The sequence below is a fragment of the Chiloscyllium plagiosum genome, chromosome 22, assembly GCF_004010195.1.
Source record: "Chiloscyllium plagiosum isolate BGI_BamShark_2017 chromosome 22, ASM401019v2, whole genome shotgun sequence".
NCBI lineage: Eukaryota > Metazoa > Chordata > Chondrichthyes > Orectolobiformes > Hemiscylliidae > Chiloscyllium > Chiloscyllium plagiosum.
The window spans coordinates 14,446,281-14,463,388 of NC_057731.1; the positions used below are offsets into that span (position 1 = coordinate 14,446,281).

The 17,108-nt window shown below is 40.5% G+C and overlaps 1 protein-coding gene across 1 annotated transcript in view; it reads left to right on the forward strand.

Moving 5' to 3' along the window:
- Positions 1 to 1,753: 1,753 nt before the first annotated feature.
- Positions 1,754 to 17,108, forward strand: part of hectd2 (HECT domain containing 2) — a 102,387-nt gene continuing 87,032 nt past the window's right edge. The window contains exon 1 of the mRNA XM_043712450.1: positions 1,754 to 2,083. Within this exon, the coding sequence (XP_043568385.1) occupies positions 1,964 to 2,083 (120 nt within the window). The 5' untranslated portion in view covers positions 1,754 to 1,963. The remainder of the gene's footprint in view (positions 2,084 to 17,108) is intronic.

The following is a 17,108-nucleotide window of genomic DNA, read 5'->3' on the forward strand; positions in this document are numbered from 1 at the left end:
TAGAGGTGTTACCTCAGAGTACAATTGATCTCGATCAGATGGGCCAATGGACTAAGGAGTGACAGATGGAGTTTAATTTTGATAACTATGAGGTACTGCATTTTGGAAAGGCAAATCAGAGCAGGACTTATACACTTAATGGGTAAAAACAATGACTGCAGATGCTGGAAACCAGATTCTGGATTAGAGTGGTGCTGGAAAAGCACAGCAGTTCAGGCAGCATCCGAGGAGCAGGAAAATCGATGTTTCAGGCAAAAGCCCTTCATCAAGAATACAGCTGTGCTTTTCCAGCACCATTCTAATCCTTATACACTTAATGGTAAGATCCTGGCAAGTGTTGCTGAATAAAGAGACCTTGGAGTGCAGGTTCTTGGTTCCTTGAAAGTGGCGTTACAGATAGATAGGACAGTAAAGAAGGCATTGATATGCTTTCCTTTATTGGTCAAAGTATTGCATATAAGAGTTGGGAGGTCATGTTGCTGCTGTACAGGACATTAATTAGGACACTTTTGGAAGACTGTGTGCAATTCAGATCTCCTTCCTATTGGAAGGATGATGTGAAACTTGAAATGATTCAGAAAAGATTTACAAAGATGTTGCTAGGATTGGAGGTTTTGAGCTACAGGGAGAGGCTGAATAGGCTGGGGCTGTTTCCCGGATAATCAGAGGCTAAGGGGTGACCTTATACAGGTTTTTAAAATCATGAGGTGCATGGTTAGGATAAATAAACAAGGTCTTTTCCCTGGGTTGGGGGAGTCCAGAACTCAAGGGCATAGGTTTAGGGTGAGAAGTGAAAGACTTAAAAGGAACCTAAGGGGCAATGTGTTTTCATAGAGGGTGCTGGGTGTATGGAATGAGCTGCCAGAGGAAGTGGTGGAGGCTAGTACAACTACTGCATTTAAAAGGCATCTGGATGGGTATATGAACAGCAAGGGTTTAGAGCGATATGGGCCAAATGGGATTAGATTTGGTCAAGCTATTTGGTAGGCATGGAGGAGTTGGACTGACGGATCTGTTTCCGTGCTATTCATCTCGATGACTCTAAAAGAGTATGCCCCATATAATGATTTGAGCATTTTGGGCAAAATTAGTCTCCACAAAAACCGGATTTGGGTTCCAGACAGCATCCCCAATGTACTAGATTGTAAAGTTCTGAAGTAGGGTCACTGGACCAGAAACGTAAGCTCTTGATTGCTCTCTACAAATGATGCCAGACCTGATGAGTTTTTTTTTCTAGCAATTTCTGTCTTTGTTCTTTCGGCTTTTAATTTGTAAAATATTACTGTTCAGAAGTAGATAGACAAATATTATCCAGAAGGAATGTAACTTTGTCATTTCCTTACAGCACAAATTAAAGAAATGCTGTAGAGCCTCTGACAAACTTGAAAATCATGCGAATTCTTACTTTTCTGGGTATCAACCACTGTTTCTCTCACGATTATTGAGCTTGATTCCTTCCCAGCCCGTTTGGCCTGGTCCTCCTCCTGTTGCTTTTGGACGTGCTCGCGTGGAGGCGCGCATTCCCGCAGCGCGAGCGCGGGGCACGTTCCTTGTCCGTTAACTGGAGCGCGAGCGCAGTTCAACAGTTAAACAAACATCCCTGAGGGGAGGGGGAAAAGTACATGCAAGCTCGCGCTAATGCCAAGGTGTGAATTCTGTCTGGGATCGTGATCCTTCTGCAAATTATAAATATATGCACACACATAGACAGAGTTTGTGTACAACTGGTCGGAGAATTAATGTGCAATCCCCTTTTGCAGCTCATTGCAAATCCCTCAGTGTTTTGCAGCTTGTTCCTGACACATTGCAGCCGCTCACCTGGGGCTGAGAGGCTGACAGAGGCCATTGTCCCCTCCCTGGAGGGGGCGGAGGCTGTGCTGTCGCCTTCAGAGCCAGAGCTGCTATAGTTTTTTTCTTTTTCTTCCCTGAAGCCCGCATCTTCGCTCCGTGGCGCTCGGCAAACATGAGTGAAGAGCGGTCGAGTTTCTTGGGTTGTGCCGGGGGCAGAGGGCGAGAGCGGGAGAAACTTCCAATCATCGTGGCAGCATCGCCAAGCTCCGAGGCGCCCGCAGCAGCATTCGCGGTACGTTTTCTGAAAGAGAGCGAGACAGCAGGATTTGTTCTGTAATGATATTACATTCACCCAGCCAGTAGTTTGGATCAGAAGTGCAGTGATTTGTCACAAGACTAAATAGTATCCTCTCGAGAAGCTTAAAAAAATGGCTGCTTGAAAACTCAATGCAACCACCCTAAATAGCAGATTTTTTTTCCTGGAATTTACGCTTCCTTGCTTAAAATTTCTTAATTAAACACGACCAGTTTATTGAATGAAGGCCAGGAAATGCAATGCAGTTGAAATTTGCGGATTGGTACCCAAGTACCCGCCTCCAAACGTCCACTGGCTCCATCAGTAATACCTTGTGCCACTTCCTTGACACTTAAACAGTCTTTCAAGCTGTCACGGTCGAAAAAAAAATGCATAATCGACATAGAGATAGCATGTTAAAAGTCATGGGTTTTCTGGATTTTAATTTCAACCTCTCTTTAGATGGTGTCACTCAAAAGTACCCCAAACGGCTTTCAATTATAGTTTGGCTTTTCGACTGCCTGCAAGTATGCCTGAGAGAGTTTAATTTGCAACTTTTTAACCAGTCTTTTGCTGAACCTTTTGACATTTACAAAATCGAAGATTTCAACGGGTGATTGGTGCTGTAACATATGGGCATAACATACTTATGTAATCACACGTGTTTTGTAGATGTTTTCATTATAAAGGAATTTAAAATTGGTTACTTGAACAACAGCTTGTATGTCTGTTTTCTGGAAAAGCAGGGAGTTTTTTATGAATAACTATATAGAAATATTTGTCTATGCATCAATGGAAAAAGTTATCAATTGTGATCATGTTGGAACAAGTAAAATGCTGCCTTGCGTTAATATCATATATATTCAGCTGAAGTTTATGGAGTTATCAATTAATACAATTTTACAAATTGCAAGATGAGACACAGGATTCTCTTTTATGCTACAATTTAATAAAACAACTTGTATTTGTGTAATGGCTATGATATAGTAACATTTTAGAAGAAGCTTCATAGAAACAGACAGCATGGTCCATATGCTAGGTTTTAAGTATTGTCTTGTAGGAGGGCTGAGAAGTAGAGAGATACAAATTTACTAAAGGAATTCCAAAGCTTTGGAGGTTAGACAGCTGATGGCACAGCTGCCAATGCTGAACAAAGAAAACAGATAATTAATGCACAAGAACTAGAATTAGAGGAACACTTTTCAGCAAGTGTTGGAGGGCTGAGAAAGTTACAGAAATAAATAAGGTGAGGCCATGAAAGCTCGGAACAAAAGGCTCGGAACAAAAGCAAACTTGAAAATCCATCTGCTCTTGGATCGGGAGTGAGTAAAATTCAACAAATACAAGGTGATGGGTGAGCAGGACTAAGTACGTGTGGATACAGACAACAGAGATTTAGGTAAACTTCAGTTGACAAAGGCTAAAGAGCAAGAGACCAAGCATGAAATAATTGGAGCAATGGGATTGAGAACTTGTCATCTTTTTGATCTTTCTGTCTTCGTGTTATCCGGCAGTAACAAAAGGTAAAGTCACGATCGTCCCACTCATTCATTAGAGACAGCCAATGGATGGTGTTTTAACCTGAGGGTCACCATGCCACTGACAAGAGGAGAGGTTAAGAACGAGAGACCTTCATAGTGACCTCACCCAGTGTGGAAGTTGAACCTGTGCTGTTGGTGTCATGTCTCTTTGCATCAGAAACCTGCCATCAGCCAACTGAATTAACATGGACTCGGCAACAATTAGATTGAAACAGGCAGAATTCTAATCCAATAGGTGAGAAATTGGAGGAGTGTGATTACCTCCTGAAACATGTTAATTACCTTCTGTGCAGTTCCAACATCAACTTGCATAACAAACAGACAGGGTGTCATAGAGACCTAAATTTTCCTGGTTTCTGTCCCTGACTAGAAAAGGATAAATTCATAATAAGTCACATTCTCAATTGACAAGACAACTTGTAACTGATTTTCTCAAAGTCACTTACTCAAGAAAAGTTTATGATAAACAGAGGTTATGAGCAGACAAAAGCATGGATGTGGTTAGATATTTATCAGCCTAGCCACAGGTTATTTTTGACTGAAATGTTCAAGAAATTGTGAACTAAGAGCCTCTGAACAGATTGCCACTAATATTAAAAAGTAATTATCTGAATCTGTGTGGACTTATTAAACTTGATAATGCATAATTATTGTTTTTCTGTGGCATATTGCCAGCACATTCCTCACAAGTATGGTCTTACAAAAAGATATACTCAGGAGAGGAACAGAAAGTATAAAGACTCGTTTGACTTTTCACGTTGGTGTTACTACTGGTTGACAGTTCCAGTTTAAAAATCAAATGAATACCCTCCTCAACTGATGTACTAATTGGTAATCATTGCTTTGTTCAAAAGAAACACTCCTAGGTTACTGTCAGCACTACACTTGGAAAATCTTTGCTGTGGTGTCCATGCTATGCTTCGAAGTGATATTTCTTCCTATTCAGACTCAATGACTGGAACAAGTAGTCCTAAATCAGTGATGTACTGCACAGAAAAATTTCTAATGCCTAACTTTCTGGCCTCTGATCTATAGCAAATTAGGAGAAAGCAGTACGTGCTTTAGACTTGTGTTGAGTTTCAATAAATTGCACTCAATAGATGATTCAAAGCCTCTTTTTAAATAATTCTGTACAGCTAGGGCTCACTCGGAAAGAAAATGTAGATGTCCCAGTCAGACATTTAAATAGAAATACTGAATCACAATTGAAACCTTCAGTTTTGATTTTTGATCAACAAATAATTTTAAATGTCTTTTCTGTAATTATTGTGTTCTTGTTCTTACCCATAATAAACAGATGGTGTATGATGCTAATGACACTGGACTAGTAGTCCAGATGCCCAGGCTAATACTGTGATGCTTGAGAGGACAGGCTCAAATCCAACCATAGCAATTGGTGAAATGTAAATTTGATTTATGAAGAACTGAAATATAAAGCTTGTCTCAGTAATGGCAACCTGAAACTCTCATCAATTGTTGTGAATGTAACTGCAGATCCACAACAATGTGGTTGAATCTTAAAAGCTTTGTGGAATGTTTTGATTTAAAAACTCTTAATTTCATTGAATGTTTTAAAATGGAAAAAAGTAAAATCATTTTGTGAACATCTGCAGAAATTCACCCAGACCCAGGGAGAATGTGCACACACCACACAGACAGTCATGCAAGGCTGGAATTGAATCTGGATCCCTGGCACTGTGAGGCAGCAGTATTGCTAACCACTGAGCCAACGTGCTGCCCATCAACGCGCCTTGTCCTTTAATCAAATAGCCAAATCTGAATGTTTAAGGGAGGTTGCCCTTAGTCCAGTCGAGGAAGACTTTGGTCATTCAGGCAGTGCCAGCACAATCACTTAAGGGTTGTCAGCGGTAAGTCTGACACTTGGTGTCATCAGGGTCCACAGATCTGTGGCCTTCCAGTCTCAGGATGAGCCACAGTCAGTCTTGCAGGTCAAATGCAACCAATCCAGAGATTAACTTTATAGTCAATCTGGGAGCTGCACAAAAATCAGTCATTGGTTTGGGCTTTTGTCAGTTAGGGCTGTCTTCCCAAGGCAGCCTGCGGTTCATAGATCGATAGTGCTGTGTTGGAGAAAGTGGGGAAACTCAAGTGTGGGGATTAGAACCAGTAAGCTAGGATGCAGCAAGGATCATTGTTATGAAGACAGGCTAACTTTAGATATAATGATGGGAGCTTACATAGAATGGGAGGGATCCTGTGGGATGGAGATGTTGGAAGTCCATTTATCATCTGACTTCACTTAGGGGAGGAGTGTGTATGTGGTTCCTTCTCTGTCTGGTATCCATAGCCACTGCCCTGCCTCCTTGTGAGGAAAGGTCACCTGGAGTGAGGTCAAAGTCTCTCATCCCCCTCTTGCCCTGCTATTGATGGGACACCTGTGGTTAGAATATGGGTTTGTGGTATTTGCAGCATCCATTGAATGTTTTGCTGAACCTGCCTTTTTTCTGGGAGTGCTAACCTGTTCATGGAGAAAGTTAGATATGTACATGCCAGAACCAGCACGGCACAAGTGGAATTGTTGGGCTGCTAGAACCTTCAATCCAGTTTATCAAGTGCCTCTGACAAATATGCCTGTTGCCACTGTGACCTCTGTCTGTGCATTTGCATGAAGTTATTAATGGCCAACATAATAGGATCATCTCTTGCCTGGGGCTGACCAGATTCCCAGTCTGCAGCAATCCACTGAGTGCCAAGGGCCTGGTGTACTTCTTCTTTGACCAGCTGCAGAGTCATGCTAATTATGTGCTCATCAAAATGTGCTCCTGAGTCTAATCTAGATTAAGTGCCCACTGGTGTAACATCATTGGAGCTGGTGAAGTGTGCAGGAGAAAGTCTTGTCTGTGCATCCTCTGAGAGATCTGTGGCTTCTTCCCTCAAGGTGGAGGTGAAACTGATGTCCTGAGGGCTGGTCTCTCACAGGGAGTGGTTGCCACTGATGCCTGTATAAGACAGAAGAGTGAATGAATTGCACAGTTGGAGTATGAGCATGTTACAAACTTGTTCATACTAGTGGTAATGGAGCCACTAGTTGGTTGCTGGGCCTTGCTCATCCCCACATGAGCAGTCATGGTCCTCTTCAGCAAGCCCAAGGATTTTCTCTTTGCTTGGGATGTGGAGACATGTGTCAGCCACCCTCCACTCATCTTGGTCTTTTTGAGACTTTACTGTGGGCTGCGTTTTCTTATAGTAAGACAAAGGGAGGGATTGAGTGAGATTAAAGTAGCTGGTACAGCTTTTATTGTTGATGCAGATGGAGGAAGTTGGTCAGGTGTCCTGAGTGAGGGAGTAGGAAGACCAAAGGACAGGAAGGGCTCGTTGTTGGAGTAATGAGGTGGGTGAGAGTGACTGGGTGAAGATGCTGCATGCAATAACAAGTGGTAGACCATTAGCCTTGTGAAAAGTCGGTATACTGGCAGAATTGGAGAAAGTTATTTGGGTTGAACTGAGAAATAAGAAATGGGTGATCACCTTATTGGGATTGTAATATATACTCCCTAATAGTCAGCAGGAAAATGAGAAACAAATTTGTAAGGAAATCTCAGTTATCTGTTAGAATAATAGGGTGGTTATGGAAGGGGATTTTATCTTAGACTGGGACTGCCATAGTGTTAAGGGTTTAGATGGCGAGGAATTTGTTAAGTGGGTACAAGAAAGTTTTCTGATTCAGTATGTGGATGTACCGACTGGAGAAAGTGCAAAACTTGACCTACTCTTGGGAAATAAGGCAGGGCAGGTGACTGAGGTGTCAGTGGGGGAGCACTTTGCGGCCAGCGTCCATAATTCTATTAGTTTTAAAATAGTAATGGAACAGTATAGACCAGATCTAAAAGTTGAAGTTCTAAATTGGTGGAAGGCCAATTTTGATGAATTTAGGCAAGAACTTTCAAAAGCTGATTGGGGACAGATGTTTGCAGGTAAAGGGATAGCTGGAAAATGGGAAGCCTTTTGAAATGAGATAATGAGAGTCCAGAGACAGTATATTCCAGTTAGTGAAAGGAAAGGCTAGTAGGTGTAGCGAATGCTGGATAACTAAAGAAATTGAAGTTTTTATTAAGAAAAAGAAAGAAGCATATGTCAGCTATAGACAAGATAGATCGAGTGAATCCTTTGAAGAGTATAAAGTAAGTAGGAGTATACCTAAGAGGGAAATTAGGAAAGCAAAAAGGGGACATAAGTTAACTTTGGCAAATAGAGTTAATGAGAATCCAAAGGTTTCCTACAAATACATTAAGGACAAAAGGATAACTGGGAAGAGAATAGGGCCATTCAAAGATCAGCAAGATAGCCTTTGTGTGGAGCCGCAGAAGATGGGGGAGATACTAAACGAGTATTTTGCATCAGTGTTTACTGTGGAAAAGGACATGGAAGATATAGAATGCAGGGAAATAGACGGTAACATCTTGAAAAATGTCCATATTACAGAGGAGGAAGTGCTGGATGTCTTGAAACGCATAAAAGTGGATAAATCCCCAGGACCTGATACCCTAGAACTCTGTAGGAAGTTAGAGAAGTGACTGCTGGGCCTCTTGCTGAGATATTTGTACCATCGATGGCCACAGATGAGGTGCCGGAGGACTGGAGGTTGGCTAACATGGTGCCATTATTTAAGAAAGGTGGAAAGGACAAGCCTGGGAACTGTAGACCAGTGAGCCTGACATCAGTGGTGGGCAGGTTGTTGGAGGGAATCCTGAGGGATGGAATGTACATGTATTTGGAAAGGCAAGGACTGATTAGGGATAGTCAGCATGGCTTTGTGCGTGGGAAATCATGTCTCACAAACTTGATTGAGTTTTTTGAAGAAGTAACAAAGAGGACTGATGAGGGGAGGGGGGGTGGACATGATCTATCTGGACTTCAGTAAGGCGTTCGACAAGGATCCCCATGGGAGACTGGTTAGCAAAGTTAGATCTCATGGAATGCAGGGAGAACTCGCCATTTGGATACAGAACTGGCTCAAAGATAGAAGACAGAGGGTGGTGGTGGAGGGTCATTTTTCAGATTGGAGGCCTGTGACCAGTGGAGTGCCATAAGGATCAGTGCTGGGTCCACTACTTAGAGTCATAGAGATGCACAGCATGGAAACAGACCCTTCGGTCCAACTCATCTGTGCTGACCAGATATCCCAACCCAATCTAGTACCACCTGCCAGCACGACACTCCAGGGAAAACAGCCCCAGCCTGTTTAGCCTCTCCCTGTAGCTCAAATCCTCTAACCCTGGCAATATCCTTGTAAATCTTTTCTGAACCCTTTCAAGTTTCACAACATCTTTCCGATAGGAAGGACACCAGAATTGCACATATTCCAACAGTGGCCTAACTAATGTCCTGTACAGCCGCAACATTCCAAATGCCTTCTTCACTATCCTATCTACCTGCGACTCCACTTCCAAGGAGCTATGAACCTGCACTCCAAGGTCTCTTTGTTCAGCGACACTCCCTAGGACCTTACCATTAAGTGTATAGGTCCTGCTAAGATTTGCTTTCCCAAAATGCAGCACCTCGCATTTATCTGAATTAAACTACATCTGCCACTTCTCAGCCCATTGGCCCATCTGGTCCAGATACTTTTCGTCACTTATATCAATGATTTGGATGTGAGCATAAGAGCTATAGTTAGTAAGTTTGCAGATTACATCAAAATTGGAGGTGTAGTGGCCAGTGAAGAAGGTTACCTCAGGTTACCTCAGGTTACAATGGGATCTAGATCCCAAAGACTTGAGAAGTGGCAGATGAAGTTTAATTTAGATAAATGCGAGATTCTGCATTTTGGGAAAGCAAATCTTAGCAGGATTTATGCACTTAATGGTAAGGTCCTGGCAAGTGTTGCTGAACAAAGAGACTTTGGAGTGAAGGTTCATACCTCCGTGAAAGTGGAAAATTGCAGGTAGATAGGATAGTGAAAAAGCATTTGGAATGCTTTCCTTTATTCGTCAGAGTATTAAGTACAGGAGTTAGGAGGTCATGTTGCATCTGTACAGGACATTGGTTAGGCCACGTTTGGAATATCGCGTGAAATTGTGGTCTCCTTCCTATCGGAAAGATGTGAAACTTGAAAGGGTTCAGAAAAGATTTACAAGGATGTTGCCAGGTTTGGAGGATTTGAGCTATGGGGCGAGGCTGAACAGGCTGGGACTGTTTTCCCTGGAGCGTTGGAGGCTAAGGGGTGACCTTATAGAGGTTTATAAACTCATGAGGGGCATGGATAGGATACATAGATAAAGTCTTTTTTTTGGGGTGGGGGAGTCCAGAACTAGAGGGCATAGGTTTTGGGTGAGAGGGGAAAGATATAAAAGAGACATAAGGGGCAACTTTTTCATGCAGAGGGTGATGCATGTATGGAATGAGCTGCCAGAGGAAGTGGTGGAGGCTGGTACAATTGCAACATTTAAAAGGCATCTGGATGGGTATATGAATAGGAAGGGTTTGGAGGAATATGGGCCACATGCTGGCACGTGGGACTGGATTGGGCTGGATATCTGGTCAGCATGGATGAGTTGGACCAAAGGGTCTGTTCTGTGCTCTATATCTCTATGAGTCTGAACGTGAGATATATAAATACTTTATCATTGTACTTCCTGTATTTTTGATTGCAGACTAAAATGGAAAGGAAAAACAGGACTGTGGAAGGAACTGTGCTTGATTTAAAAGGAATAAGTTATTGTCACACATTATGTGTGGTCTTTACAGTGTTGCTTTGTTCGAGCAGTGGGGGAAAGCTGTTTGTAGACAGCTATCATTTAAAGGGTTTTTTACAAAATTGGATAAAAACAGACATTGCTGGAGAAACACAGAGGTCTGGCAGCACCTGTGGAGAGAAAGCAGAGTTAACATTTTAAATAGTTGTGAAAGAGTCATTGGATTGAAAAGGTTTTTGTTTGGTTTCAGATCTTCAGCATTCACAGTTCTTTGTTTTCTGTAGCGTAAGATTTGGCTGGCAACAAGTAGCTGATTGGTTTGTACAACTATAACCTGTTGTGGATGCCACATACCATCAGCCTGATGACCATGTTAATTAGTTGATGAGTAGTTGAACAGCTTTTGTGGGTATAAACCATGCAATGAAAAGTCTTCAGACTGTTGGAAGGGTGGGTAGAGTGAAACTTTCTCTCTGCAGTAAAATACCTGAAGCCTGAGGAAAACCAGTTAATTGTCTCACTGGTTCCTAGATGTTGTCTTTAACTAGTAAATAAGAAACTTTGCAGTGAGTGTACTAATTGCTGCGTGCCCTATGGACAAATTGAGGGACCTGGAGAAAGAGAATTGAAAAATAGAAAGGCCAGGCAAGTCAAAAAGATCATCACAGCAAACCTTGTGGACTGTTGCTGTTGAACTCAGTTCCCAGCTTGTTTTCCATCCATCCATAAAACCAAAGTTTTTGTTGTTTGTTTGTGTGTGTGTGTATTTCAAAGAGCATTAGAGCTTTAATCAGTAAAGCCGTATGTTGATAGTTTGTAATTTGTAATAAACAGCAGTTCTTGACAAGTACAGGAACCTGGTTAGTGTTTTCTATTAACTTGATTCCAATGGATAGGTAAATCTGTGCGTGCTTCAATTAGTTCATTTAACTCTGAAAATACCAGGAATAATGGAGCTTGAGGATCAATACATTTTCCAGAGTGGGTCATAACAACTAGCAGAGAGAAAATGCTGTCATTAACCTTCTTGTGTCATTACTACGTGTTCTCTGGACCATGGACCATGCACTTTGGATCAGGATGGCATTGTCTAGTACTGTGGTTTCCTTTGGTTTGGGAAAGAGAATAGCCCTCCTCTCCACCACTCCATCAGTTAGGATGTCCAAGTCCCATCTGCAAGGTGTGTCAACTTCCCTGTCTCAGCCATGCCTTTTGGGATTGTACAGCAAAACAGTAAGGGTGGTTCTTGGCGAGCAGCATTTGAAATGATGTGTGACTGGTGTTTAAATATGGCATCTACGATGTGAATGTTGGAATCAGCAACCACTTCTGCCTCTGCAGATTTCATGAAGGGGATTTGTATAATTGTATAGATGCATAATTAATAAATTGGGCAGCAGAGTATATGAAAAGTCACTGTCCATTAAACTTCTCAAAATTGACACTTAGCCAAAACTTGAAGAACTTGAGCCCAACGAATTCTGCTCTAGCTTTTGGAGGGAGCAGATGTTTCTGGAGCGAGCTCCCTAAGGTGTTGATAATTACACTTGTCCAAATGTTGTTATACATATAATATATAAACCTTCTTGTTATCTAAGAACAGTGCCTTTTCTGTAGAGACTCCATAGTGGTTTATCCTCCATCACTAATCACTAAGTAGACCCAAGGTAAAGAAGGATTTGTGGCAGTGAATTACCTCAAACAACCTTTACCCAGTACCATATGCTGGTAGGGGTGGAGAATACTACAAGGATACCAGGAACGGTAATCTGGGAAAAGGCTTCAAGCTGGATGGATCCATGAGGTGAATCACCAAGGGTATGAGTACAGGAATTCTGACAGGAAATAAAGGGTGCCAGTCTCCTTGAGCACAGAATTATATTCTACCTGTCAGAGATATCTTGCCGCATGGAGAATATCCTATCATCATCTAGGACCCCTTCATTCATATCAGAATGAACTTTGTAAGTAGTTCTACTGAGCATGCCCATGGGGAAGCCTGATCAAATTCTGGAACACTTCTGGAATTGCCCTACCCACCCCTTATATCGGATCCTTAGTCGCTCATCATATGCTGAAAACACAGAAATGGTGTGATTCAATTGTTAGGCCGTTCTTTTGTTTTCTGTAGTTTAAGATTCATTTGAAAAATAAATACAAGTGTGTCAAAACCTACTGAATAAAAGGTAAGCACCCTGTAAACATCCTATCTCTCAGCATGCACTGACATATGGAACACATATTTGTTTGCCTGTCTGAAAGTGAGGTATAGCTTTGCTAATAAAATGCTTCATCCAGTGTTGTCTTAGGGATATGAGAAGCTGGCAACATGAAGCACTTTAACTTGCGTCATCGCTGCTGTCTCTTTTGTGAACTGTTTGATAAGTATCCTTTGTAGCTGTAGCACAATATGTTGATTTGGCTTCTAGAATCAGATTTAAAATGGGCTTTCTTGCAAATTTTCTCTCACTTATTTTGACTCTACAAATTGAGGAAATACTCAAATATGGGAATTAAGCCACTTTTCGAAAATATCAAAATTACTGCTGTCAATGATACATATTTCTTTTTATTTGTGGAATTAAGTTTTTCAGCAATAGCACTGCCAGAGAAATAAAGAAAATCTCTTTGAACTAACTTAACTTTCATTAATGGTCTAATGTAATGACACTGGGGGGAAATTAGCCTCAGGATTCCTGGGGTATTGCTACCACTGCAATCAACATCATCAATGTTATGAAGCCTAATTCAGGATGCAAAAATCATGGAAAATTCTGGCATATATAATTTTAATCCACAATTTATGCTATCTCATTATTTCTTAAGTTTTGTTTTGCCACTCTGCCTCTTCCTTCACTGAAACAATGTAACAGCTAATAATCTTCGTCCCATTAAAATAAATAGTGAATCAGATTCATGAATTAGAATGACTAAGACCACTTGGTAGTAAGATGATGCTGGATTAATAGGATTCAAAGCAAGTCCACATTAAGAGACTGCATTGCTCCTTAAAACAGGGTCTTTATCAGTGTGATGTAAGCCCATATTTCTGAAAATTTTAATATGTTGCAAATCCTTACACTCATTTGCCTTTGCTGAATACTTTGATCGATAGAAGCAGTCTAATTCTTGAAACAATGTGGAATTGTTAATTTGTGATAAAAGTTGTTGTTTTGCATCATTTCTGGGCACACTTTCTAATATCAGTCAGAAATGAGGTACAGCAAGCTTCTTAAAAGCTACAGCTCCCAGCCATAACTTTGTGATACACTGAACATTCCACAGAAGTTTGTTTTTGTGGCAATATTTATTTGATATTTAATTCTGTTCTGTTTTTGTCCTTGAACTTAATGGTAATTAGCATTGCCAGTACAAATTTGACCTTTGAAGATTCAGTCACACAACATAGGCAGCAGTCTTCAAAATTTTATCTTGTTTATTTAATACCTTTACAACTGCTGTCTGACATAAAAGTTGCAAGGAGACTGAAATAACTCCACAGAAACTGGTAACCCATCACCAAGTCGCCCTTTATTTACAGATGCGTAGTACGTGAAACTGGTCCAGCTTCCTCAGAGCCAACTCTCAGAATGAACTGAACCTCTGACACCCTGTTTTTAAAAAATATTTTATTAAACAAATCACAGTTTACAAAACAGTTAACATTAACAGCTGTATACAGAGAAACAGCAATTTTACAAGGGAGAGGAATGGCAAAGCCAGGCCCCAATCCCTATCATTCAACCGGTTTTCAGGGAGATGAGGGCAAACCTCAAATCCCAGTTTCAATCGCCACAAAACAGTAACAATGACATTTGTGCATACAAGACAGTCCAATTACATAAAAAACAGTGCATATAATATAGACCCCCATCAACCCAGCAAGGACACTCCTGTTTATATCTGTTAGCCAGGGTTCCCTAATTGGATCAGTTTAATAGCCCCAATCAGGGAACTAATATCCTATGAGGTCCACCTGGCTGACCTTGTTACAGCCACTACAGAGACTAGGTAGCAGTTGGTGTTTTGGTTGCAAATACACTAGTTAGTCTTGATAGACTAATCACTGACCAATCACAATATAATTGTGGTATGGTATTGTTAGGTTCTTTTTCTTTGAGATTCTTACACACTTGAAGCAACTGCAACACACCAACTTCTGTGAACAAGCAAAATTTATTAAACACAGTATAGTACAAGCTTTCTGGAGAAATCCTTTAATACACCTTGCAATGCTTGCGAAGTCATGTCAAGGGATCTCTCTTCGAACAAAGGAAACAGTTCTTCCTTTATACAAAATCTTTATATCACAGTCAATGATGCCCACAAGACAACCCACAGTCACATGCCACTCATGACACAATGCAGTGACCACCTCATTTCCAGAAACAATATAATGTAAGCCATCCCTTTAATGGTCAAATCTGGTGTGAATCATTTTTTAACTGCAGGGAGTACTCAAAATTCCAACTGTCGTGTTCTTATAATACATAGAAAATGGCTCTGAATGACAAATGATGGGAATGTAAATTCTACCTGTAAGTTAGAGGTAAGCCATCCTAGCCTCGGGACATCCAATTTCTTGCAGGTCAGCAGAGCAAATTAACCCTTTAATGTCTCAGTATCAATCCAGTCTGCCACAGTATCTTCACAATAAGGATCTACTAGTATATCTCAGTATTTTAAATGTATTTTCATGGTGGTGTGTTTTAAATGTACAGAGATGATGCTGTTGCTAGGGCTTTTATTGACCGCTGTTAGATAGTGACAGGCACAAATATTAAGGAGGAAAACGTGTATCTCCTTGGGACATGTCTAAACAAAATCTGAAAGTTTGATAATCCATTTGGTTAATGACTACAGAATGCTAATGTCAGACTTATACAAATCATGGTGAAAGAGCAATAAAAAGTAGGCTGATACTTTCCTTCATGTATAAGACCTGTTGTATTTTATTAAGTTGTTGAGTCTAATTTACTTTCTGTAATTCTATCCATTTTAAATTATAAGAGTAACAACATATTACCAACATTGAGCTTTTGTTACTGAATTCAAATAAAATTGGAGTACTTTCTGCACCTTATTGCAATATATTAAAAATGGATATGACAATGTGAAGGTGATATATACCATGAGCTGTAATAGTGACGTAAGTAGTCACGTGCAAGAGAATATGAGAAAAAGGATGAACGGTTCTGTACTAATAAGAGATGTACTTATTATGAACAGTATTATGTACAGTTTGCTGAAACCTACCACAGTAAGATCATAGTATCATAGAATCCCTAGAGTCTGGAAGCAGGCCATTCATCCAATTGGGTTCACATTGATCCTCTGAAGAGCATCCCACCCAGACCCAGTCCCCTACCTTATCTCTATAACCCAGCATTTTCCATGGCTAATCCACCTTGCCTGCACATCCCTGGACACCGTGGGCAATTTAGCATGGCCAGTTCCCAAACCTGCACATCTTTGGACTGTGGGAGGAAGAGACAGCATCTGGACAAAGCCCAGAGACAGTTGCCCAAGTCTGGAATTGCACTCGTGTCCGTGGTGTAAGGTAGCAGTGCTAATCACTGAGCCGCTGTGCCATCCCAAGTGACTCAGATATAAGTCACTTGTAAAAGGAAACCAATACAGGCCACAAACTTCTAGAAGAGACCAAGCCAATATGCAGAATAGAACTGTCTCGTGACTATGCAATAGATTTTATAGTCACATTGCTGAAGTTACAAATGGGATATGGGCTAACACGCTTAGGTCACTGATAGCACTGCCAAGGAGGTCAAGAATCTATTCCTATTCCTAATCAGTCCTAGAGAGTTGGCAATCACAATACAACATCCTTGCACTATTACTGTATTAGATATTATTGAGCTCATGTATACAGTTGCGTTGTTTACTTTCTTTTTAAAATTAATCCTGCTGTAGTTCAAAATTTATAGTTTTATTCTTTTTTGTAATCAAAAGGAATCAATTGCCTTCAGTGTATTGCCCCCTCCTCCCACCCTCATAACAGTTCTTTTGATTACTATCTTAGCTCTACCTTGTTTTTATTTTCTATCATTGTACAAAGGGAGATGGAGCAAGGTTTATGAAATGCAAGTCTTAGGGAATTCTATGAATTGTTAGTGTGTGATAAGATACCAAGAGCCAATACAGAACCATGGTAACCACACAGAAGAGGACAGTTTGGTCTACCATTCCTTTACAGCCTTCTGAAAGAGCAACTTAGCTAGTCTCACTTGTTTTTCTCTTTCGTCCTGCACTTCATTTTCTCTTTAGATAGTTATCCAATTCCCCTTTGAAATCCATAATTGAATCTGTCGCCATCACATTCAAAGTAATATCTTATGCCAAGTGCTGGAAACTTTATCAAAGCCACTTTTAGATGCCCATATACACTATAGCAGCTATATGAACTCTATTACTCTGGGCCATTGTGGGAGTATTAGATGCCCTAGTTGAAACTTAGTGCCACATTTGAAAGTTAATATTGTGCATTATTAAGAATAAAATTCTGCATTTATAATTACAGATTTGGTTTACTTGTACGAAGACAATGTTTTACTAATTTTATACTTTTCACATATGTGCTTGAAGAAATTCTCATTTTATAACGTGTAAAATGTTTCACATGGCATAATGTTGTGTTCCTGCAAGTTACTAGACGATTTTATACACAATTTTATAAAATCATAATCATCACAAATTATTTACTGGTCGTGAAATAATCTTGTGATAACTATGTGGATGTACAAATTTCTGAAAGTATTTAAACATGATGGGAAATATGAATTTTGCAAAATACTGCAATATAAATTC